General features: G+C 44.7%; 2 protein-coding genes across 2 annotated transcripts in view; one reads left to right on the forward strand and one right to left on the reverse strand.

Annotated features, from left to right (window-relative positions):
* The window catches only part of TSPAN2 (tetraspanin 2), a 23,021-nt gene extending 2,011 nt beyond the window's left edge, over positions 1 to 21,010 (forward strand). The window contains exons 2-8 of the mRNA XM_057375227.1: positions 498 to 600; positions 12,378 to 12,475; positions 12,899 to 12,973; positions 13,487 to 13,588; positions 14,778 to 14,852; positions 15,602 to 15,685; positions 17,211 to 21,010. Of these exons, the coding sequence (XP_057231210.1) occupies positions 498 to 600; positions 12,378 to 12,475; positions 12,899 to 12,973; positions 13,487 to 13,588; positions 14,778 to 14,852; positions 15,602 to 15,685; positions 17,211 to 17,276 (603 nt within the window). The 3' untranslated portion in view covers positions 17,277 to 21,010. The remainder of the gene's footprint in view (positions 1 to 497; positions 601 to 12,377; positions 12,476 to 12,898; positions 12,974 to 13,486; positions 13,589 to 14,777; positions 14,853 to 15,601; positions 15,686 to 17,210) is intronic.
* A 1,775-nt stretch (positions 21,011 to 22,785) lies between these two features.
* Positions 22,786 to 24,203, reverse strand: TSHB (thyroid stimulating hormone subunit beta). Its single transcript, XM_057375255.1, has 2 exons — positions 23,728 to 24,203; positions 22,786 to 23,043 (listed from the first exon to the last, which is right to left on the reverse strand). Exons 1-2 carry the CDS (start codon positions 23,887 to 23,889, stop codon positions 22,801 to 22,803), a joined length of 405 nt encoding a protein of 134 aa, XP_057231238.1. The 5' UTR covers positions 23,890 to 24,203; the 3' UTR covers positions 22,786 to 22,800.
* Positions 24,204 to 25,252: the final 1,049 nt, after the last annotated feature.

Here is a 25,252-nt window from a genome sequence, read left to right on the forward strand (position 1 = left end):
TGGTGAGGCTGAGACCTCTGACTGTAGATCTTTCCCCTTGAACAATGTGCTGTGACACTCCTTTGTGATCTAGTCTTGTTTGCATTAAAGGGATTTTTTTCTTTGTATTTGCCAGCATCTATCACTGGTTTGATATTTCTGTGATCCAAGAACACACCTGTGACAATCCTTCTATCTCCTAGTTTTGGTGGGGGTCCCCTGCCCCACTCCATTTCCCGTGGCAATTCAGGTCAAGCTTTGATGATTAAAAGACTGACAAGGTTTGAGAGTCACCAGTAAGTTCAGAAGCACCACTACATGGAAGAACTGAAAGAAAGAAGCACACTGCACTGTAATAGGAATTTCTTGTTATCAGACCCTGACAAGTGCTGCATGAATTTTCTAACAGGGCAATTCTGAGCTGTGGGGTTTCAAGGAAACACAAAGGGCCAAGACACCTCTGTGATGCTCTCCAGCCATTTGTCACTGCAGCCCTGACTGCTCTGTTTGTGTTGCAGCTGGCAGGACTGGTTATCATYGCCTTCGGGCTGTGGCTGCGCTTTGGTGGGCCCATGGCAGAGTTTGCTACAGACAAAAAGTCCCCGGAGTATTTCTTCATGGGTAAGTTCCACTGCTGGGAGCACACAGCCTTCAGCTTTGCTTTCATCCTGGGGTAGGTGACACASCTTATATACATTGAATTATAGGAAGGTCAACAATTCCTGGGCAGAGCTGCACAAAACTGGACATTCTGGTGCTGTGTGCCATGTGTGTGATGGCTTTTGACCTTTCTCTGCTTGGCATCCACTTCCTTAGACCTAATTAATCTCTTCTCCTGGACTTGATCCAGTCTCCACATATCCTAAGTGAATTGTGCTAATACTCTCAGAATAGAAGGCRAGGCAGGTCAGAGACTGGTGGGACTCACCAATATATCCCTCGAGAGTGTTCTGTGCAGCTGTCAGCCAACAAAACAAGTGTCCCTTTGGAATGTTCCCAGTACCAGGACAGCAGCAAAATTCCGCTCCCCAGTTCTCCCTGTGGAGGYCTCCAGTGGGACTGAAGTGTCAGAGCAAATCCTTCCACAGCTGAAAWGTGAAACTGCCTGGTGTTCAGTCATCTCAGGAGCTGTTTGTCCCACCTGGGCAGGAATTATCTAGTTAGTGTGCCCACAGAATTGGGATTATTCACATCTAATTTTAGCATTTAAGGTAACTTTTTTCCCCCTAGGATTTCCAGGYGGGTTTTCTGGAAATGCCACCTGTGTTTCATATCTACAGACATCCTTAAATAGCAGCTGTCTGGGACTGCCAGCAACTGCAGTTTTCTGTCACTGGCAGCTGTAACATACCTGTATACCAGAAAAGTCAGATRTTTTTCTGTTTAATACATCACCCCTGGAGATGGACTCAATAAAATCCCATTGGTGCAAACATTTTTGCCATCTACAAATGCCAAGTGTGAGTGAATACCCAGTCCTGCCCTGACCATCAAGCCCCTCTGACAGGGTGGAAGGACTGGGGGTTGACCCGAGGTGTCCTGCAGCAGTTACCCATCACTGCAAGATTGTGCAGTCACTTTTAATACCCCAACTCTCTCAGTGGAGACTTTGACTCAGATCCACCACAGCCTCAGGCCCAGGTTTCTTTAACATCTGCAGCCAGGCTGGAGGCACAGAACTGGCTGTGCAGCTGTGGGAATAGATGGGGAGAATGTTACATCCAGCAACATTACCATGGGATTTTGTGAGGCTGAACAAAACCATTCAGATGAAAACATTGTTTGGGACCTGAGGGTTATTGTAAAATACCCTGCAGAACCTCTACTGACACAGAGAGCCAGGAAGCGTGATTTAATTTTTCTCTTACATCTGAGCTGCTATGACAGCAGCATATTAGATCACCAACTTCATTTCCAGATCCAGTTTATACCTGCTAAATTCCCTGTGCTGTAGATTGGAATGCTTCCCTGCCTCATCCACCAATATTTGTCCCAGGAGAGCAAACAAGACAAAAAGATGTTCTGGCCTTCAAAATTCAAGTGCTGTTGGAAGGCAGAAAATGCTACATCCTGTGCTAGGGGGAAGCACCACAGCTTCACAGCACAGACTGGAACACACAGTGTAAACAAGATATTCTTTGGTGCATGTGTATTTAAATCTTCAAAAGATTTAGTCTGCTTCTGCCCTGAATAGAAATTACAAAAGTTGTTCAAAGTTGTTAATTTTGGGAAGTCCTGGGGAATGTTCCTGTAGAAGTTTCATCAGAGACCATGACATTCAGCTCTTGGGCTGCCACATGTATTTATAGAGCTGCCTGCTGAAATACATAACAGTGAGAGGAAGTGCTGAGGAACAGGGCACAGAGATGTTCTGAATTCTTTTAAATTTGCGCTTTGGACTTAATTCCAAAGTAAAGTTTTTGCCCTTTTTTGTAAGAGGCACTGGACAGAGCATTCCTGTGCAAGAAAACCAAAGTTTTGTGCTGTCCTCTCTCCCTCATTACAAATCCTGCCTGTTATGAAGGAAATGCTGTTGTGACTCCTGAGCATCTGATGGCACAGCCGTGCTGAGACTGTCAGCAGTCTGGGCCCAAGGCAGTGCTAAAGGACAGTGAGAATTCAGTTACAGTGGGGTTTGCAGCACACAAAGCTGCATTTGAAGGTCAYGCTGAAGAGCTTTCCCTCTCTAGGAGATTTCAGCTCGGAGTCCCCCTTGGCAGTTATGTACTGGGCCTTTCTCAGAGTCTCTGGGACTGTTGTTTGTTTGGCTCTGTGTGTTTGCTCTCTAACATGCTTTCTGGGTGGCAGCCAGGCTTTTGCATAGGAATTCTTAATATGGAACACTGTGCAGCACACCAGGAGCAGCTGCCCTGAGGGTTGAAAGAGAAAGCAGATCAGCAGTGTGACTTAAAATATAAGCTATACACCCAAAAAAATTTTTTTATCTCTGCTCCACTGATGGCTTTTGTGCCTCCTTGTGATAACCCAAAGCCCTGTAGTCACATCAGCTTTGTGTCAGTGCTTGGAACAAYAGTGCAGGTGCATTTGGAGTTCGCTTTGCAGGCTGAAATACTCCAGAATCACCATCTTCTGAGAAACAGTTAATTTTCTTTCTTCTTTCGGCAGCACATTCTGCTCTTTCTGTACCTGGACTGAGCTGCCAGCCGAATCTAACCAGCTTCTCTCTTCTGCTTCCTTGTGATAGTTTTTTTCCTGGATCTGAAATGTTGGGTTACTGTAAAATAATTGATAATTCTATCCTTGCATTTTCCATTAGGCCAGAGTGAGTCTCCTTAAATAGCCCTGTTCTTTACCAGCAGTCCAGCTGTCTTTTCTGCCCCTGGAATAGTTCGGGCCATGACTTGGCAACCAGGCCTGTTCATCTTTTCCAGCCACTGAGATGTTTTTGTTGGTTGGAGAACAGCTTACAGACAGCAGTGCTGTGGGCAAGCACATATGTGTTCTTAGCTTTCTGTTGCTTGTGGTTTTGTGTTTGGTGATCCGGATTCCCCACTGCAGCTTGCAGTGAAAAACCTACAACAGAAAAGGTTGGAAGTGGAACTTTTTGACCCACGCAGTCTCTGTCCATTTTAGCAGATATATCTTACACTGGAGCAGACTCATGAAAGTGGACATCCTCTCCCTGCAGCTCCCCAGCTTTTGGAATTCCCACTACAGTGGGACAATATTTTTATGTTACTCAGTCTCACAGAACAGTTTTTGTGCCTGTGCTTCAGTTGGTCAAGCAAAACTGCAGCTTCCTTGTTCAGCTGCAGTTCAGCTCTGATAGAGTTCATGGATCCCTCTCTTAGCTGTTCTTGAGAGAGAAAAAAAATGAAAGAATAAAAGATAATTTCAGACAAGGCCCATAGCTGGCAGATACCTTTTTATCTGAGTTGTCTGTGATACTGTACTGATCAAAGGGAGTAAAGGTCTCTAGAATTAAGGGAATTCCCTCAGATTGCTCATCCTTCTTGACACTCCTGTACCAAGACTGGCAAATTTTTTACTGGGCAGAAAAGTCTGCAACAGTCAGAAGGAAATAGAATGCTTGTGGGAGCCAAGGTGTCAGCACTGCTGTCTCACAATTAATTGGTCCTTAATTAATTCCTTGCAGTAGTGCTGTTCTTAAAATTAAGAATACCTAAAGCACGRTAGTACAGACCAAGGGCTGCTGAGTGCAAGTGGAGCATTTGTGAAGTAAAAACTGACATGGGGACTTTTCAAGGATCAGTTCCAGACCCCCATTCTTCCATCTCTGCTTTTGGTGGACAAAGGGCAACAAAGAGGACAAACTCTGTATTCCTAAGAATGAAGTGCAGAGGGTCCCATCCCTGCCAGTAACAATAAAAGTGAAGTGTATGTACTCAACAAAGCCCCTCAGGAATGGTAACAAAACCTGCTGAAAGCAAACAAATCTTTCTGGGTGGTTCTTTCTCAGCCCTGAAATGTTGCTTCTCCTGCAAAGCCAGAGCTCACAGCACTTCTGCTCTATTCTGTTCTCTTTGTTTCAGTCCCATGATCCAATCTGTGGTCCAGGCATCCATCAGGGCCAAAGCAGCTGTGCACAAAAGTTTTAGGGTGATTGTGGCTTTTCCTTGGTGTCTGTGAGAGCAGCAGTGATGCTGCTGGCTTTGAAAGGTACAGTTAGATGGAGCGTGCCTTAGGGTATGAAGTCATGTCTGGAGCTGAAGGATATTAGTAGTTTTTCTCCATAGTAGTGGATGCCCATACAAACAGGAATTGGCCAGAGTTAAAGCCATGTGAACTGCAGTTCTCTGCTCCTGTGCCTCACTTTGTTCTAGTTCTGTTCATTCTAGTTCTATTCATGCATTTTGGAGACAAGCTCTATACCCTTAGTCAACAGGATTTYCTCTCCTAAATCCACAACCTGTCAAACTCTACCAGCCTTTAAAATGAGAGCTGTTGRCAAAGCAGAGAGATGTGATACCACAAGAAGAGCATTAAATGGCCCTGCTATCATGTACTGGAGAGGCTTTTAGTCTGTACTTAAGACTTAAGCAATGAATTTGTCTTTCTTCCTATCAGCTTGTGTGCAGCTCTTTTTCTGCCACTCAGGAAGAGTGCTTTACAAAAGGCTGATAGTGGCCCTGAGTGGAAAACGGAAGCTGCTGCACTGGAAATTGGCTTTAAAAACATGACACCATGACTACCAGCCCCTGAAAAAACCTTACTCATAATGAAAGTTGTTCTAAAGTCCTCAGTCTCTGTTCTGGATCATAAAACCTTGCAGCAGTTCCTAAGAGTCAATATTCCCCCTGACAGAATAAAGGCAAGAATAAAGGCAATTCTGACCAAACAAGCTAATTTAGCCTAATGGAACAATCTGTCCATCTGCCTCAGGTTGATTGTTTCATATTTGACAAGATGCTGGGGTTCAGGAGGTTTTTTATCTTTAATCACTTAAGCATGRTAATGCACTTTATGCTTTTTACTCATTATATTGTCCTCCTGGGTGACTTCTCCCACCCTSCTCCCCCTGCTGTAGCTGTGTAAATGCCAGCCAGTCCCACCCCACAGCAGTTGAACCCACAGTTACACCATTTCCTTCTCCCTCGAGGCAGATGGAAGCCACCCTGGTTCCTGCTSGCTGCTGGCACTGCTGTGACTGCTGAACCCTGACAGCACCGAGTGCCCGGGGTTCCATGGGCCCCTCTTGGGGAGCACCCAGGCTCCAGGTGCCCCTGGTTCTGGTCAGCTGCCCATGGCCAGCCCAGAGCTCACCACAGCAATACCTGGAGTTCTCTGGAAAGAGCCATTAGAGGAGGTGGCTGGCGGTAAACCTGCCACTGGTCCTGCGGGAAGTAAAAARGCATCAAAGTGTTTCCCATCCCTGCATGCACCCAGGACTGGCTGCCCCATCCCTGGAAGTGTCCAAGGCCAGGTTGGATGGGGCTTGGAGCAAAATGGTCCCAGTGGACGGTGTCCCATGACAGGGGGCTGGAACTGCATCATCTTTAAGGASCCTTCCAACCCAAACCATTCCATGATTCCTCTTGCTGGGGCAGCACACCACATTCCAGCATTGCTCAAGCTCTTTTTTTCATACACAGTCTCTTTAAAAGGAGCTCTTCATGCTCTGAAGGAGCGTCTACGTAACAACCAAAGCAGTATAACCCTTTATACCTCCCATAAGGGAAATGTCCTGTGCTGTGTTTCRTTCTGATAGAACTGTAAATACCTTTGGACTGTCCACTCTGGAGCCATTAAGAGGAGTCTTCTTGTCTGCTGGAAAAAACAAACCAGCAACCAAAATGCCCTCAGGCTTCTTTTTGGGGTGTGTTAGTTCAAAAACATCTACAGGAGDGTTTGGATTGAGCTGTCTCGTGCACACACAGGATTATCCAGCGTGTCCTAAACTAGAGAGGATTGCAGAGAATCACAAGAGGATTTCAGAATACCAAAAGACTGAGTATTGCAAAGACAGAAGAAATACAGTATCAACAAAGTGATGCAAGTTGTAACAGATAATGTAAGCAGTATAAACACTGACAGACTTTAAATTAGCCACAACCACACATGAACATGATCTCAGACTCACTATCAGTTGCTCTTGACAACAAAGTGCTTTGCTTACTGCAGTTAAACAGGAATATGAATGTCAGGAATTACGAAGAAAGGAAAGGGCAATCAAATTGAAAWATCTTAATGTCATTGTGTACATTTCCAGTGCACTCAATGTCCTGAATGCTCCTGGTTCTGGTCGAAAAGGATGCAACAAAACTAGAAAAAGTACTAAGACATTTGACATGTTTATGACCATAATGTGCRCTCTGAACAGCTCTCATATGTGGAAGTTCTTCACACTCTTCACATCATTAAATTGTAGAATCCATTGCCATGGGGTTCTGTGAACTTCAGCCAGGACAGAACAGCTCCAGCTGGTACAGGAGTGTTGGTGACACCTGAGTTCAGAGCAGTTTGTGGGGGGTGACAGACACCGACAAAGCCTTTGGGARCACATTTCAGCTTGAGTGAACTTGGGATGTAATTATTTAGGGTTCTGGGACGCATGTGAGCAAGATAGGGAATGAGCTGGAACTGGACTGGGATGTTACATTATAGTGAGGCTGCTTTTAAATCGAACTGCAGGATTTGTGCATCAGCAGAAGCCTCCAAACTGCCTGGTGCCTGTAATGCTTTTGTGGTTCCAGGAAGATTAACCACSAAATCCCCTCTGAATTCACATAAGACATTTAATCAGATGGGTCCATTATGCTTAAATTAAGGGTAYGTTCCACTTTTCCAGAAATTCATGTTACTTTAGAGGCCTCTGCAGCTTTTCTCCAGTTCTGTAAATGTATTTTATAAATAAATATACAATGGAAATTTCTAGTAACAAGCCTGTTTCAGGAACTGAGTTTGGTGCCACATACACAACTGTCCCTGTCTGGCCGTTTTTTTCCAACTCCTACGTGTGTTTATCATATTTTCCAAGAGTGTGTCTGTGCTAGGGGTTCCTTGGTGCTGTCCTAAGGGCTGGRGAGCCTCAGTCCTTCCGTGGAGGAGGACATCTGCCTCCTGGGCTGCAGGGAACACACAACCCCAGGAAAATCCCTTTGAGCCCTGTCTGGTTGCCGGGCTCTGCCGTCGCTGCCGCTGGGTCCCTCACCCCAAGAACAGAGCTGCTTGTTCTCTCTGTGGAGTAGGAACAGTTGGGGGTTTGTTCAGCGTTATTTACTCAGCCCAAAAGAGAGAGAGGAAAAAAAAAAGGGAATTATTTCAAATGGAAAGTGCCCATAGCAGCCAGGTAAACAAGAAACCCATGTGAAATAAAGCCAGACAGAGACAGGGTGTGTTTGTCTGCTCCYGCTCTTTGCAGTACGCTCCAGACAGGGATTTGTGCCTCAAACCTTCAGTAAGACTTGGGGAAAAACAAACAAACAAACAAACAAAAAGCAGCTCTGGGAGTGGGTTCTCTTCCAAACTCTGAAATTAGACTTCTTCCAGCCCAGGCTGAGCCTTCCCTCACTCTCGATACACATAAAGACATATCGCAGCCAGCAGCTTTAAAATTCCATCCTTCTGTCTGGTCTAAAGTGATGGAATTCTGTATCACTTCTAATCACAGATGTTTTGTTTATTCWGATATAACATACAGAATCCCTTGATGATTTTTGTGGTGGTTTTTCACATTTGCACATCTCTAAGTACAGCCCATGAAGTGCTTATATCCAGAGAAAACAGGATCTTAGGGAAGAACTCTGTGCCACGAGCACTGAGGCTGATCCAGCGATCTGCTGAGTTGTGGATTTGCCATACTTCACTACTGGGAGCCACAGGATACTCTGAGATTGCCAGATAACATTTTAATTCCCCTTATAACTGCAAAGCAGAGTCTGCTAGAAAATGGGAATCCYTCCCATTGGAATTTTCACAGGGAATACCCCCATTTGACAACTTTCACTCAGGAAATAATGATTTTCCCCCTGGGATGCATAAAAAATCAAATATACAGAAAAGCTGCTTCTTTATGGCTTTCCAAAAGTGTCTTTTCAAAATAAAATAATGATAGAAGAAGGGACTTCCCCTTTTACATTCACGTCACAGCCAGAAGGGAAATCAGTTTATCAGGTGTTTTCTCACTTGACTCACTTCTAAAAGGAGAAGTCTTCCTTTCTCTTCACACCTATAAAAAAACTCGGGGCAGGGGGGAGGTCCAGCACAGCAAACCACCCCAAAACCTCAGTATTTCCTCACAAAAAAAGATGAAGAGAATAGGCTCTGTCCAAAAATCCCCAGTCCTGTGACACGTTGTTTTTTCATCGTCTTGTGGTTACAAAGAAGCCCCTATTTCCTCCAGAACCCCCCTCAGTAATCAGTTCTGAGGCACTGGTTGTGCCTGCCTATATCAACCAATATTCTATGAGATTTGCACATGGATTTTAATCTTTGGGATGTGCTTCTTCAGGTCAGCATTGAGGGGCTGACCTGTTTKTGGGTCCTGCATGAAGGTGCAATAAATAATCCAAGTGGGGGCAGTCACAGATGGCAGAGCTCTGTCACTAGGGCCAACTTTGCCCTCCTCAATGCCACAGCAGCATTTCTGCTCTCTGCATTTCCTGCTCTCAATTTAGGTGTCAAATTTTTTCTCCTCTTCATAGCACACACAGATCGAAGTGCCAAAATTGCAGGAAATKAACAGAAGCACCAAGAGGTGAGAGGAAAAATTTTACAAAGGCCACAAACCTTTGCTTCCTTTCTACCTTGTGGTTTTTTTTTCCTTCTGCTACACAAAAAGCTGCAGCTGGACAGTCTTCTCATCATTTTCCACTCATCAAAACAAGCTCTCTACCCTGATCTGACTCACACGCTTCTTTTTGCCGTGTTRAGCTTTGTGGTGAATTTTTTATGTCAGTTTGTAGCTCTCAAACCTGTTCCATTTTGTGGCTATAAACTGTCTTTATTTTGTTTCCCTGCTGTGCCATAGATGCCAAGTTGGAGGCCGTGCCAAGGCTTTGTATTTTACAATGGAAGTGCTGATGAATAGAAGCTGATTAAGGCTTTCCCTCCTGCTTTTGGGGAAAGAATGGGTTTTAGTGAAGCTGAAGTGCTTCTCACACTGGATATTATTGCAAGGCAAGGTGTGACTTTAACACCAAAAACGTCTGGATTTGCACTGCTGACCTTGACAGCTCTCAGGGCTCGATGGCTTTAGGTAAAGCTGGGACTCCAAGGGCTGTGTGCCAGACATTGCCACCCTTTGCTTTTTCTTTCCTTTTTAGAGAGTCTCACTTAAGAGTTTGGGTCTGCTCTTATTAAGAATTTAGATGATCATGCCTACATTGCTATGTACAGCCCAGTAGGAAAAGAAATATCAGAGCCCTGTCTAACATACTTACACCATCCAGCATATTTCTATATCTAGTGCTTTGATATCCTTCCTGGAAGCCATCTTCCTCTGAGCATCCCTGCATGTGGGTGCTGGGAAACYTCTCAGTGCAAGCTGAGAATTAACTTGGCCCCTGTGAATTTTTTTTCAAGCTACTCTTCATGTGTCTCATGGAATATTCTGAGTTGGAAGGTTCCACAAGGATCATCGAGGCCAAGTCSTGGCCTCAGGACAACCCCAAAATCACAAGTTTTGTTCCTGTGTGAAAGATTACATGTSTGTATATATATAGCAGAAAAGTAAAAATATCTTTATTTTTGTGGAAATTTTAAGTGCCAACATTATTTTCCATCTAGAAATAGCTGGGTATCAGCAAGTGGTAGTCCCAGGCTGAGAAAGGACAAAGTGGGATGAACTCTCCTGAGCAGAAGATGGAAGAAGGTGGAATTAAACTCCTGGCTGGTTCAGCTGTGGGGCTCGGCTTTGTTTAGTGAGTGGTGTGAGCTCTTCCTGTAACACGCCTTAAAAGGGAAGTTCTGATTGAGGTAGTGGTTTAGCTCTGAGTCATGCRAGTGAAATGCTCAGGCTGTTTCTCTGACAAATGCAAATCCAAATYCCTGAAAGTGGTCTCACTCCCGAGGCTCAATGAGTTTTGTCTTTCCTAGCTGCAARTAACAAAAAKAAATGGGAACACTCCTTTCCTGTCTTCTTACTCAAATTTATCTTTGCTAAGTGGCCTGATAAGTAATTACAGGGACGGGAGCAGGGAGTGACACATAGAAAAYGTCCAGGAAACATCTTTGTAATTACACTGCTTTGTTACCATGGAGATCCCAGGAAATGGCAGCGTTGGTGTTTGGCTGTGGAGCACCARGTTCTGCACCTGAGTGAGGGGTTTTTTGTCTTTTCCAATTCATCTTCCACGAGGGCTGGCTGACCTTTCTCTCCTGAGCCATAAATATCTTTGTAATAATACACAATCAGTAAAAACCAGTGCTGTGAATATGTGCACAAGTATCAGCCTGAAGAATGCTCACTCATAGTAAGTCACAGGTGGCTGAGTATTAAAAATTTAAAAAAACATGGAAAAAGAACTGCCAGCACAGTCAGCAAACAGCATCCCAGCAGCACCACAGATACTACAATTAGCAGGGCAAAGCCATATTACCTATCATTGTTTTAGTGCTATTTAGCAGAATGTATTTCTCAGCAAGAACTGGGGTGGGAGGGGAGAAGGATCACAATAATTGGGATAAATACAGAGACTGGAGAATAATGTGGCAGTGAAGGGGCAGCAGGCAGGAGTTTGCCTTCCCCAAGGAGGCTGCAGCAGTGAGGCAGAGTGGCTGGATGGATGCTCTGCCCTCAAACATTGACTGGTTTTACATTTCCTAGCAATTGCAAACTGCCATCTTTMGGGTTTTCTAGTCTAGGTTACACAAGGCCTGCTCACAGCAAATTCCAGCAGCTCTGCTTACCCTGGGCCAGATTTTATAATAATGTTTACACTGGTAACTGAGCACACTGAAGGTTCTCATTGGAAGCTTGGGTAGTCCAGGCTGGGAGCAAGGCTCACTGTGCCCTCTAGTGCGCTCTGCCTGCAGCTCCACTGTCCCCTCACCACGGAGGACACAAGAAGGAAAATGAAGCTCTTTTCCCCAGCAGTGGCTTGGCTTGGCAGATTTCAGAGTGCCCTGCACAGGACAAGGACCAGAATCACACCAACATGGTACCAGCGGCCAGGCACAGCCCCAGTGGCTGTGGTCTGGTGGGAGCTGACCCCCACARGATCCCATGGTTGCCTAAGTACAGGTCGAAAAATGTACATTCACAAGTGAGGAAAGAAAACTCTGTGCTCTCATTTCCATTTGTCAAAGATAAAGCCCACACAAACAAATAAAAACAACCCCCCAAAAACCTGTTGAATATGAGTATTTCTAGCAGTTTTATAGATGTCAGTTTATAGCTGGGGTCCTAAATCTGTATGAGGCTACACTGCCATCTCTCATGACACTTYAAGTTCCACCCCTGCAGAGCAGTACAGCACATTTCCAGCCCCAGTTTCCCAGAAATACACCCTCAGGCAATGCTGGGCCTTTTTTGCCTTACATTTCTCARTGCAGAGGTGTAAGGAGGCTCTGGATGGTATGGGGTTTGTTCTTCCTGCACTGAACTGTCCCTGGGACAAGAAACTTGGAAGGTGGAAGTCACAGATTCTTATAACAGAGTGTTCATAGTTGGAAGGGACCCACAAGGATCAGCATCCTTAAGTGAATGGCCCATCCAGGAATCAAACCTGTCAAGTTGGTGCTTTTAGCACCATACTCTAACCAGCTGAGCTAATCTCAAATTGTCTTACTTAATTCTCCAAGAATTCTGAAGAAAGCATTACTCTCCTCCTATGGTCAGAGAACCTTTTCCATGTGAAACCTCTTCAGCTTTGTGAGAGCCAGAGACCTTGTTGTCTATAAAGGGTGGAGTTGATGAATTTGGGTTTGGGGAGAGAAGCCTTCTCAGATTGTTGCCTGGCTCTGGTTCTCCACAGGACTCTATGTACTGGTGGGAGCAGGGGCCATCATGTCAGCAGTCGGATTTTTTGGGTGCTGTGGAGCGGCGCGGGAGTCCCAGTGCTTAATTGGAGCAGTGAGTAAAGGGTTTCTGGGGCCTGGGCTGTGCAGGAAAATCACCCAAAGAATTCAGTGCTTGGTGTCAGTAATGGAAAGATCTTTACACTTCAACACCTGAAAGCTTTTGTGTCCTTTTATTGGCTAATCCAGCTTCTGAACTCAGAAGCCACTGCWCTRCTGCAGAGCTGCCATGCAAAACRAGGTTTTGTGTCTTGTGCTGTATTYYCTGGAATTACCCTCTGAYTTTCCTGAAGCTYCACCTGAGCCACATTTCCCATTTCCCTTTTGTTTGCAGATGACAAGAAATCTGCATTGGCAGCCTTATGCAGAGCCTCCTTTAGATCAGGGTGGGGTGTTGAGGCCTGGGGAGGGTGAGGGGCTGGCTGGCAGCCCCTGTGAACAAGGTACCTTCATGTGAGATTCTCTCCTTCCTCCRCAGTTCTTTGCCTGCCTGTTGGTGATATTTGCAGCTGAGGTCACTGCTGGAGTATTTGCCTTCATAGGCAAGGATGTGGTAAGTAGCAAAGAGCCTTAATGTAATGATGGAGTAGTTATGGATTCCAGTGGCCCACTGACCTGGCTCTTCCAAAGAAAAGTTTTCCAGGATGCTTTTTCCAAGAAGACTCTCTGACATTCTTATCTGGAGCCAATGAGAACTTGTGATATCACAAGTCCAGAATTAAAGAAAATTCTTGTTAAAGAAAATCTGTAGGTGTGGTTCAACCTTCCACCCAAAAGGAACTTCAAGGGGAACTGTGTGAAAAGAGGGTATTACCTGGGGAAAAAAGCAAACTAATTCAGGCACTGAACTTCTCCAATTTAGAGTGTTTAAACAAAGCACAGAACACAGCCTATGAACACTGTGATTCTCTGATTGCCACCAGGCCACAAACCCTTTTGTCTTTCCAGTTACAATACCTGTTTACCAAGCACAATTTTCTGCTCAAGAGGTGATGACACAAGGTGCAATTCGTGGATTGGGGGTAAGAGTGATTTGCAACTCACTTGGAAAGTTTGCTTTCTGCAGGCAATACGGGAAGCCCAGAAAATCTATGATGATGCTTATGAGGACTACATGAAAAACCCAGTGGGGAAGGTCAACAGTACCATCTATCGCTATCACGTGGCTGTGAGTACTCCTCAACCCTAACACCTCACTCTATTGCTCCACTGTCACATTGCCCAGTGGAATCCAGAAATCTTCCCTCTGAGGTATGGAAAAATAAAACTGAAAGTACTTAAAATTAAATCAGGGGCTCACAACCCTGCAATTTTCCTGAGAGCTCTGTCAGAACTCTGCTTTTTGGAATTCTAYACTTGAAAGCACAATTAGTCAGGCTTTAAAATTTCTGATGCTTCTGGTCTTTATGTGCAGAAGAAATTACTATTATGGCCGTTCTGGATATTGAAATCCACAGATAAATACTCAAAAATGCAGAGAGAGGGAGAAACGTCTGCATCCCTCTGCATGTGTCASAGACCTGTGTCCCAGGACCTACAGWGTGGCAGATGCTGTCATTGGCTGAACCAAGTATGTGAAAGACCAAAAGCATGTGTGTGACACAGTTCAGGCCACCCAAAAAGTGTCTGAGTCAGAATTACAACCTGTGACTTCTTGAATCCTGTTTGTGTCTATCCTGTATCTACACTGCCTCCCATGGAGATCAAGCCCAAGCTTTGTTGCTCCTTACAGCAATTCCCACGTTCTTTAGAACAAACATTTCACAACCTCAGACCCTTTTGTCCTTCTCCCATAGCTGTTATTTCTGACCCAAAGAGGAATTCCAAGCATTTTGTGGGAGATAGGCAAACAGGAAAAACAAACCCTCTGAAAGTCTGATTTATTACTGTCTCCAAACCCAGCACGATGTTGTGTCAGAAATTAAATTCCAGCATTCTCTGCTGTAGCTTTTGTGCATTGCCCATAATTCTGTATKTGATACTTGAACTTTCTGCATTCTCCCTTTAACAACTCCTGTTTCCTTGTAAGCCAGGGATCTGCTTTCCCCAATTCCACTTGTTTGCTTTGTTATGAAATACTGTAATAAAAAGCCCTTCTGGATATTGTTGTTGATTATAAATGTGCCTGTTTGCTGTGGCCTCAGACAATTGAAACTCATTTTTGAGAATTTTGTCCCACGCAGTTGGAACTGTACCAGAAKCAGCAGTTTAAATATAGAGAATAAKGTTATTACTTGATCTGTACAGATTCATTATTTTAGTTATTTATTGTCTCACTTTCACTATGAAGTAATAACTGACTTTCAGTATTAAAGTCTGTGGTTTTCCCCTTTTTGATCCTTTTCTCTCTCATTCAGCTCCAGTGCTGTGGTAAAGGTAATGTGGAACAACAAACAGGATTACCCTGTCCAGAGAACATCCAGCTGCCAAAGGCAAGTGTCCTCTGAGCTGCTTTTTCTAATCACTTTTTCAGGTCAATTCTTCAGTAAAATTGGAGACGTTCTGTAAGTAAAAGAGAGAAATTCCTTTTTACCTTGCAAATTCCATCATGAAATTCTTTATCGAATGGAGCAGAGGCAGAATTAAGCTGGAGATCATATTGCCCTCAATTGTGATGCCTGGTTGTGGCATTCCATGGTAGCTGAGACAMCATTACATCATCTGAAAGGAAAAGGGAGAAGGAGGTAACAAAACAGGACCCCAAATTTCCCATGGAGGCTGAATTTTGGCAACTGCCCCCCTTAGTCATACATGAAGCCTCCTGACAAGAAACTTCGTTGGTGTTAAGAAAGATATTTCTGTAATTTCTGTCTTTTCTGGAATCTGCTTGTGAGTACAAAGTCAAAATAAAGCACCAAACCTCCTGATTTAGCATGGCCTGTTATATAAAGGCATTTAAATTTAGGGAAAACTGAGAGTARGAGAATTACTTGGATGTGTTAGCTGCTCCAGGCAAGAGCTGCAGATGCCTCACTAGAAAAGGGAAGGTGCTATGAAAATTATCCAACAAAACACAAGGTTTATATGCAAGAATTAGGACAGTGACTGCACTAAAATTTTATTTTGTTTATCTGTTGTTCAGTATCTGTGTTTATCTGTTGTTCAGTAGAAACAGCTGATAGAGTTGATTGAAATATAGATATTGAGGAGTAAAAAGGTATTTTAATTTTGTTTATAACAGAACTGCCTGGATGAAATTCGGAATGTAATTGATACTAATCTGCACTTAGTTGGAATTGTTGGAATTGCAATTGCTGGCATCACAGTGAGTAAATCMATGTTCTCAAATCTCTACTTGAGCCCAGTACCCTGTCCCTTACTCAAAGCTTTGTGGAAGGTATTTTGGAGCAACTGGTGAGATTCCTCAACTCTTAYCACTTTCAGTGTGTCCTCTCTCTGGAAATTGCCCCCATCAGTGCAAGCAGAGCTGTGTGACAAGTTTATTTTGTGTCCTTAGGTTCCAMAGTAATGATAATCTTATTTTGTTCTAACAGTAGGAAAGCAGAGTGCACATGAACCTGAAAAGCAAAAGGCTGTAGCAGCATTTAATGTATTCCAACACAGCTGCAGACTGATGCTTTRAACCCTTTAGGATACAATTCTTAGTTTTCAGGAAGAACAGAGAGGAATAGAGCTGTGACCAATAGATGTCACCCTGTCCCAAGGACACGGCAGGATGGGCAGACTGCAGTTCACCAGGCTTTTGCACAAAGCATTTTCCAGCATATCTGAGCCATGACTTCCTTCAGTCAGACACCAGCAGCTCAAAGAGCCACAAAATTAAACAAACACTCCTTTGGCTGCTGAGAAGGATTTTCACAGATTGATATGGACACTGAAAAGCAGCTGAAGGTTTCTGTAGGTAACAGAAAACATGGTGTGAGGATTAAACAATTCTGGGATTTGTATGGAACTTGAAGGGACTCGAAAATACAGCAAAGCWACAGGGGTGGGACAGTGTTCAATAACATCAAGGACACAGAACCAGGATCATCTCCCTTGGATCCCCACCTCAGGCACAGTGAAGGTCCTGAAGTGACCATATCCTCTTCAGCAGCAACAATGGACCTGCACAATTTTCTGTGCTTGTTTCTGCTGCTTGCTGGGCTGTGAGAGCTCAGCTGTGTCTGTGCTCAGGGAGCTGTGCAGGGAGGGGACATGAACTCAGGGCTTTAACTGCCCATATCCCACCCTGAGCAGTGCAGCCTCAGCAGGAGCTGCTTTGGAGAATCAACCTGTGGCAAGAAAGGAATTTCTGGAGACTCTGGCAGCACCCACTCTTCTCTGCTTTTATTATCCCCTCCAATTCACAAGTTCTCTGACATGAGTGGGGTTTTATATTTAATGTATAGTCTTGCTCTTGAGCACAGGAACTATTAAGAGCTCAAAACCARCTCCAGGGGCTCTGGAATCACCCTCTGCTCTTACTCAAATGTCTGTAACATTCCACGTAGAAGCATTCTGAAACTCAGAACCTTCTGGTGTAATATTAGGGATGGCACCAATAGTCTCAGCTATTATGTCACCTTAATTTGTGKTAATAACATTAATATTTGGGGCAGTTGTGCTTGCCTGGACATTTAGAACAAAGAACAGAGAAACCATCATGAGCAGAYAAAATCTTGGCTATGAGGATCAGTGAAATCTCTTTCATGTTTATTGTCTGATTCTTTGGGGTGGGTAGATGGAAGCAGTCACTACTCTGCCATAGAAAACTTCCATTCTGATGTGCAAATTGCTTTATAACTGTTCTGCAAGCAGATCCCTAAATCACATCCCTTTTCTTCTAGATCTTTGGCATGATATTCAGCATGGTTCTGTGCTGTGCGATCCGTAACACGAGGGACATGATCTAAAACTGTCACTGCACAACTATGTCCCAGGAGTTCCAGACTAAGCTTACAAGAAGTGCTCTTCTACCCGATTTAATAATTGTAATGCATTTTAATCAGTGTTTTAACATACTGAGAGGAAAATATCCCATTAGGTGATCAGGTGAATTGTATTAGTTACAGTAAAACTGAAGTGAACAAAAAAAGGGGTTTAAAATGTCCTTTTTAATGGAAAAAAGCAAAGGTGCATCTAAGACTAATTTGATTTTTAATGTTTGTATATGTGCAATTAAGAGTTTACACATGTATAGACTTTGRTAAGCACATGCATCTCTCTCCTTACAAATACATATGGGTGTGAGCATGTCCCTGGATGTGCAGTACCTTGTCTRGGTAAGTATGTGCAAATGGAACATGTGTGTGCATCCAGAGTGCTTGGAACCCTCTCACACTGAGCCCGTTTGCCAAGAAKTAGCAGAGGAACAAATGCCATTGTAAAAAGTAAGACCTATGATCCATTTTGTAACTCTTCTTTCCAAAGCCCAAGCAGAGTAGAATTAATAAAATTGGACTTCATTAAAAAAATCAAACTTGCCTAAGGGCCTGCTCCAGCAAACATTAATTCATGTGAGTAGACCCACTGACTTCACTGTCATGCAGAGACTGGATATTTATTTTTTGTAGGACAGGACCCTTYGTGCAAATGCAGAAAGCTCTGGGGGAGGAAACATGTCCAAGGAGATCCAGGCTAAAGGAAGAGGGGGAAAGAGGTGGGAAGCTGGCAAGACCAGGCAGCCATTTGGGACCAACTGCAGTGCAAAGTGTGCTTAAGCTTACCAAGCTAGGCTGAGATACACCAAAAAACCCAACTGTGAGTTCAAGGGGCCACTAAAATCCCAATTCAGCAGCCCCTTTGTCCCAGAAGCCTCGCTATGGCTACAGACTGGTGCAGGAGTGGAGCCTAGATCCAAAAATGCAGCCCTTTGTCAGATCTCTGGAGAATCTAACTGGCCTGTGGAAGCCAAAGAAAGAGTGAGTGGTCAGAAAAAGACACACAGCACTTTAATATCCTCAGTTTCTGCTTCTGTGACTATCACAGCTTCCACAGGGCTCTTACCTCAACCTCTCACCCYTTCCTGGGGGCAGAAGGCAGGAAAGAAAGATGGGGCATTTTTACAGAGCTATGAACTAAGTTTTCTTACTGGCACCTTTAGATTGCATGTCAGGTATAAAAATGACACTGTGTGCTTGAAATACCTCAGGGCTTGCGTTTACATAGTTCGTTTCTATATTTTTATTTTTCTATTTGTCATATTTATGCATAAGAGAATGTTCCTTTTGAAACAGCCTAGAAGGGAGAAAGGTTGTCCCCAGAAGAGGTAAATAAATAACATTAAAGGCTCAGGATCTCTTAATTTTTGGCTTACTCAAGATAATTCACCATTTCAGACARCAGCTTTTTGCTAACTATACCCCCACAGCAGCAGCTCTGGTGATCACCAGTTCAGATTCCTGATGCAATTGTTGGGGAGAAGTTCAGTTAAACTACACATTGAAATAGTCCAATGTTTAAGAGGCCTTGGCATTTACAAGTCATGGAGTCTTTGTCCCACCAAAACTGGGATTTCAGTAAATATTTACTCCAAATATCTGCCTTAATTGGCACACCTTGTCATTTTTTACATGGATTTCTCTTTTCTARTTGTCCAACCATGAGCTGTGGCACTGCACTAAGAGCTGGGCATGAGCTGAGCCATGTCCAGGCTGAGCTTTAGGCTGGCAGGATATGAGATCACACACCAGAAAAGAGTCAGGCTCGTTGTCAYTCTGACACAGCTGATTAGCAATGGATGTCAATTAAAAGCAGGGCCTGGAACCTCACTCTGGCAAGAATCAGACCAGGAAACMGGCCCTGATCTGCTGCTTGSTCCTAAGAAAGGCTCAGCTGGCAGAATGGCATTGGCAGCAAATCCATGAGAGTCTCAAGCTGGAACTTAGAAATTCRTTTAACACAGCAGCCAGCAAAGCAATTTCCTGGCTGGAGGTGTACCTGAGATTGTCCCTACAATGGTTCTGCTCTGAAGAGATGATGGGGTAGTGCCCAGCTGGGCCRTGTTCTCCCAAGGTAGTACTGGCAGGAAAAAGAAATTGTTGTAGAGTGTCATTTTCGTCACTCAGGGCAAGCCAGTTTTCCAGGAAAATCAGTAAAAATAGCACCACAGCCAGTGGTTCASGTTCTAAGATTGTTGTCCTACAGGGATAGGAACTGATTGCAAATAAAGTGATTTTCCTCTGTTACACTCCCCCTCATAATGACAGTATTCTATTTATTTGAAACACATCTAAAGGTAATTTGRTTTCGTTCTTCAAATCTGTAGCACCAGAATGTAATTGCCAGACTTTATCTCTTTATTTATTACTTCTTGAGTAAGTTGGAAGATGCCCACTCCTGCTTTGAGATGCACTGAATGCCAAGGCAGCTTGCAGAAACTGCTGTTGCTTCCCCAGCCCTCCACTCCCCCAGAAGTACAAAACCACCCCAGTGCCTTAGGGAAACAGGGAAAAGTGGTACAAAAAACCTGCTATAAATTCACACTCGAACCACCAAACTTTCTGCTGAAGTGTTTTGGGTTTGTGATTTTTTTTTTCTTCCTCTAAACAGGGCATTTATTTTTCTGAGCATTCCTGCATAAGCTCTAGGGTTACTGTTATTTAGGTCTAGGGGATACTTGCACTGCATACCAGGAACAGAATAATACCTGTTACTGGTTTAGTTCTCTAAGTTATTAGTATAAATTAAGCTGGAAATCAACCTGTTATTCATATACTAGTGCCTTTAACAGAATCCAGGGATAAAGGTCTTTTGTAGTTTCCTGCTGCTGTGAGGTGCTTAATATAATYGCAATTTTCTCTGCATCTTAGTAACTGAAGGTATTTTTTAACTGATTGAGAGAGTTACTGCCACAAAAGGCAGCAAAAGTACCCATTTATCCTGTCCCTTGCACCTGTGTCAGAGGAAAGTRACAAAAGATCAGATCCCTCCAGGTGATAATTCTGAAAGCACATCACACACATTTTCTTGTTCTCCTGTCAAAACACTTTATCCTAAAGATGTAAGTTGTTGATGCCCTTACTGTGTCTCTAAACATCCTTATTCACATTTCCCTTGTCTAATTTTTCTAAGTAACTGATTTCAGTGGGAGCTCCCTTTGTCACAGGGAAATCTCAGCCAGTTTTGGTACCTCCCAGAGATCATACAGGAGCTGATGAAGCTCAGCCCTGTGACATCCCTGCAATGAAGAGTCGTATTTCACTTGTCTTGATACTTACAGTTTTATAACAAAATATGTTTCAWGTGTCTTGAAAAAGAAATTGAGTTGTCTTAAGCCCTCAAATGCTGTATTGTACAGTCTTTGCAGGCTACAGATTAACAGCATTGGATGCTGTTGGTAGAAAATGTACATAAATAAAGCTTTTCAATCTTTTTCATCTCTGTTGGTGCTCCAGCCACGAGGTTTTCCAAAACACAAACCACTTCCACGATAACGTGTATGGTACAACATAAAATCTGATTTWACATAGAACTGGCGTTTCAGTTCATACTGCCAAGTCTGTGGCAGAATTACCTCTTGSTTTCAGAAAAAAACGAACTTAACTCTGTGGCTGAAATTAGCTTTCACTTCCCGATGATATGTTCTGAAGTGGCGTTTTATCGGCTTTGTGTCYTGAATTTGAAACAACTTCCTAATAAAAATAACCTGGAATAAATGTCTCCCAGAGAGAACTCGATCCGCGCGGCCAGAGCCCACCCAGGCCCTGAGGGCACCCCGGGGCTGCCTCTCACCTGCGACATCCACAATACCGGGTGGGCTCTGGGTGATGGAGCAGCGCTCGGCCAGCGAGGCAGGCAAGGACCCGGGCTGGGGACCGGGACAGGACCGGGACCGGGATCGGGACCGGGATCGGGATCGGGATCGGGATCGGGATCGGGATCGGGATCGGGATCGGGACCGGGATCGGGATCGGGATCGGGATCGGGACCGGGATCGGGACCGGATCGGGACCGGGACCCGGCAAAGCCGGAATTTCCCTCAGGGAGCCGCGTGCCGGAGAGGCCCCGCCCACTAGGGGGCGGAACAGCGGGCAGTACTGGCTTCCCATTGGCTGCACGCGCTGAGGGCGGGGCGGGGCCGCTGCCCCAGAACGGTTTGGGCGGGAAGGCAAGTTAGAACTCTTCCAGGCTCCCCCTTTGCCACGGGCAGGGACASCTTCCACTGTTCCAGTTTGCTTTAAGTCACATCCAGCCTGGCCTTGGACACTGCCAGGGATCCAGGGGCAGCCACAGCTTTTCTGGGCACCCTGTGCTAGGGCCTCCCCACCCTCACACGGAACAATTTCTTCCTGATATCCAATCTAAACCTGTGTAAACCCATTCCCCCTTGTCCTGTCTTCCTTGTAGTCTCCCTTCAGCTACTGGAAGGCCACAGTTAGGTCACCGCGAAGCTTCTCTTCACCTGGACAATTCCAATTTCCCAGCCTTTCCTGACAGCAGAGCTGCTCCACCCCTCTGATAATCCTGGTGMCTCCTCTGGACTTGCTCCAGCAGCTGCTGTGCTGGGCCCCGGGCTGGAGGCAGCTCTGCAGGTGGGGTTTCATCTGAGGGGGCAGAAGGGCAGAATCCCCCCCTTAAATGTTGCCACGCTGTTCAGATGCAGCGTTTATCCGCGGGAGAGCGGCGGTGGCCCCGGTAAAGGAGGGGCCGTGCCCGGGGCCGCTCCTCAGGGCTGGGCGGTGCCGCCGCTGCCCCGCTCGGGAGCGGAGCCCCGGCCGCTGTTTCCCCCCTGAGGAACCGGGGGCAGCGCGGGCTCCTTCTGCTTCTTTCTCCTTCTCYTTTCTCCTCCTTCTTTCTCCTTCTCCTTCCTCGGGTTTCACATTGTTAATCGGTTCGGGTTCTTCTCTAAATACCGGCCGCAAAGCCGCGAAGCGCCTGGAGCAGCCTCGGCCCCAGCCCCGGGGCCCCCCAGCCCGGAGCTCCCATCCCATTCTATGACCCTCCCCCCCTACCGAAACTGAGATGCGGACAAAAGGCGAAGATGTTTGGATTGCCTGCAAATCCATCGCTCAGTTGGGTGAGAAGTATATTAGGATAAACCAAAGGTAACAAACACGTCTGTAAGGAATCATCACCTTTACAGGGATTTATCAGTTGACCTGGGTGTCTTAAAGTTGAACGTGAAAACTGCTTAAAGGTCAGAGGGAYACAATGCTCTGAGGGCATGGAAATSTACAGTTAAATAGATATGCCAGCGCAACGCAAACATCTGAATTTGGGTTTTTCTGAAGTGCGAAAGAAAACACATTAGTTATTTTTTTCTCTCAGTGATTTTGCATAGGCATTACCATAAAAGTAGACTTGGCTTTTCTTTGTACTGAAGACTTCAGAATAACTCTTTGTGCACACCAGTTTGCAAACAGAATATGAAATACACTTTTATTTCTGTTCAGGTGTGAGCAGACAATACATTTCACCCDCATTCCATTGAAAGTTTCACATGTTACACAACTTCTGTGGCTTAGTGCAATAGTTTGTCCTGACCCTCTCACGGACACAGTCACTGTAGTCAGTGTTACAYTTGCCACACTTGCAGCTCACAGCCACAGGGTAGGAGTAGTAGGGGATGGTGTGGTGAGGGCAGCCTGGGATCAGCACTGTCCGGTACAGTATCTCTTTGTACGTGCACACATTCTGGGACAGGGCACTCTTGAGGAGCAGCTTCTTGCCATTGCTGTCCTACAAAGAGAAGAGAAATATGTTGTTTCACTGAAGCTTGCAAGTGTCAGAAACTTCCTGTGAAGTGTAGAGACCAAAACTCGTGTATTAGCCTAGCTCTGATAYTACTCAGTTCAGAGCTGTAATTGTGACGGGGCTCCCTCCCCACACAGATACATTCACGTTATTTTTATGGTTTAACTGATCCACTTGGTTCAGAATGTTCCCAGCGCTTTGTGATCCCGGCTGGCTCCCTGCTGCCCAAGCTGGAACTCAAGTGCTGTGTTGAACAGCGAAGTTGTGTGCAGTGGTGTGGCTGCTGCAGAGCTGTCCCCACAGCCAGTTGGGATAGCAGCAGAAGTTCCCTAAGTTATTTACATTAATTGAGTGACCCAATATAATCTGCTCCTCACCTGTTCCATCCTGCCCTCACAAACTGCCCACAGAGGCTCTGCAGTGGCGGCAGCAGTCAGGTCTCTGCTGTGCCGCTGGTGTTATCAATTCCATAGTTCCAGAGGCTTGGCATTTTTTTATCCATACCTTTAAAAAGCTAACTTGAAAACATGATGATGGTGGTTTTTCTGTCTGTGACAAACTCTATTCGAGTTAAACCATCTACACATTATTTTCTGGGAGAACAGGCTCTTGTTTTACAGTAGTGGCTGTTACAGAAACATCTGCTCAGAGCAGAGCAGCGCCTCGTACCCGAGTCATGCAGAATCCAGCGCAGATGGTGGTGTTGATGGCCAGGCAATAGGCACATTCCCGTTTCTCCACATGGATMGTGTACTCAGAAGGAACACAAAGTGATGCTGCTTGTCCAAAAGTCAGGCCAAAGAGGAGAGACATCACAAAGAAGGGACTCATGCTGGGTGGRGAAGAACAAACAAACAGAGCAAACAACAAGTAAAATGGGCCGTGCCTTCCAGCCCTCTCCTCAGCATTCAACAGAAACAGCCAGGACAGTCACAGACTAGGAGTAATCTTAATGTTTCTAGCTGCAGTGTCACAGCTTCTTTCCAGTCTCAGACCTTTAATTGAAATAATATTGACCATTAAACAGAGAACAAGGGTAAAGAGGTCATTAACTACATAGAACAAATTCACTTTCCCCGCCATTAAAGCATATTATATGGAACTTCTCACTAATGAATGATTAAATGCTGACACAGAACAAGTAACAGAAGCTGAAAGATTTGAAAGTGTGACATGTAAGATAACATGAGCTCTAGAATTAACCAGATATTAAAATAATCTCACTGCTAAAAAATRCTATTCTAAAGAAAGCATCTTAAAAAATGTTAAAGAGAAAAAGACAAGGCTGTGCATATCAGGCATAAAACTGGATTTTTCAATTTCCAGTGGCTTAGAGGCATGATGAAATGGGAGCACTGCCAAGAATTAAATAATAGAYTCAAGCAAATTACAACAAAGAGTATCAGCAAAGAGTTCAACTCAATGAATCCTGCTTTATCTGTCTGTTTTGCTGACCCCATTTCTCAGACCTGCAGGGGGATCCCAAGAACAAAGCCTTGATTAGCTCCAAAACAATTTCAGGAACTACTCTCGAGCCTCTAAACAACAAACTTTAAATGAGAGTGTCTACCAACATCTGGACATCATCCTCTAGTCTCTTCCAGCTGCCAGTTTTCCATGGAAAAGCCATCCATTACACAGGCTGGTTTACCCTGTAGCTGCAACAACACCAGTCTGAAAAGACCAACCTCTTGTCAGCGGAATTCTTCCCTATTACAGGAACCTGATTCTGCCTTGAGCTGGGAGAGGCAGTGACCCAGCACAAGATCCGTGTGTGCTTTATACTCTCCAGGCTAATTCCTGGCTGATCTTACTGTTTATATAATTGCATCTGAATTGCTGCTTTCTTATCACAAAGTCATCTATTGAAAATTCATACTGAACCACAAAGCAAATGTGATAGGAACAAACGTGTCCATAATATCCTAACCTGGAAACTGGAGCTGGAAATCTAATTATTTTAACAGTCATTCTCTCCTCACTGGTTAGCTTTTAAACTAACCAGTGCTTTTAAAGAGTTGTTATTATTGATTAATTTAATCACTCCATAAGACAGCAAGACCATGGCAGGAAGGCTGGCATGGATATGGAGTCTTCCAGAATCACAGATGATGAATTTTGCACCTGTGTTTTGCTAAGGTTTAATGAGGTCTGGTTGGCTCTTTTTGCTCCTTACCAGGCAGGCACAGCTGGG

Source organism: Malurus melanocephalus, unplaced genomic scaffold, assembly GCF_030028575.1.
Source record: "Malurus melanocephalus ecotype Western Australia unplaced genomic scaffold, MMel_1.1 scaffold_243, whole genome shotgun sequence".
NCBI classification, from domain to species: Eukaryota; Metazoa; Chordata; class Aves; order Passeriformes; family Maluridae; genus Malurus; species Malurus melanocephalus.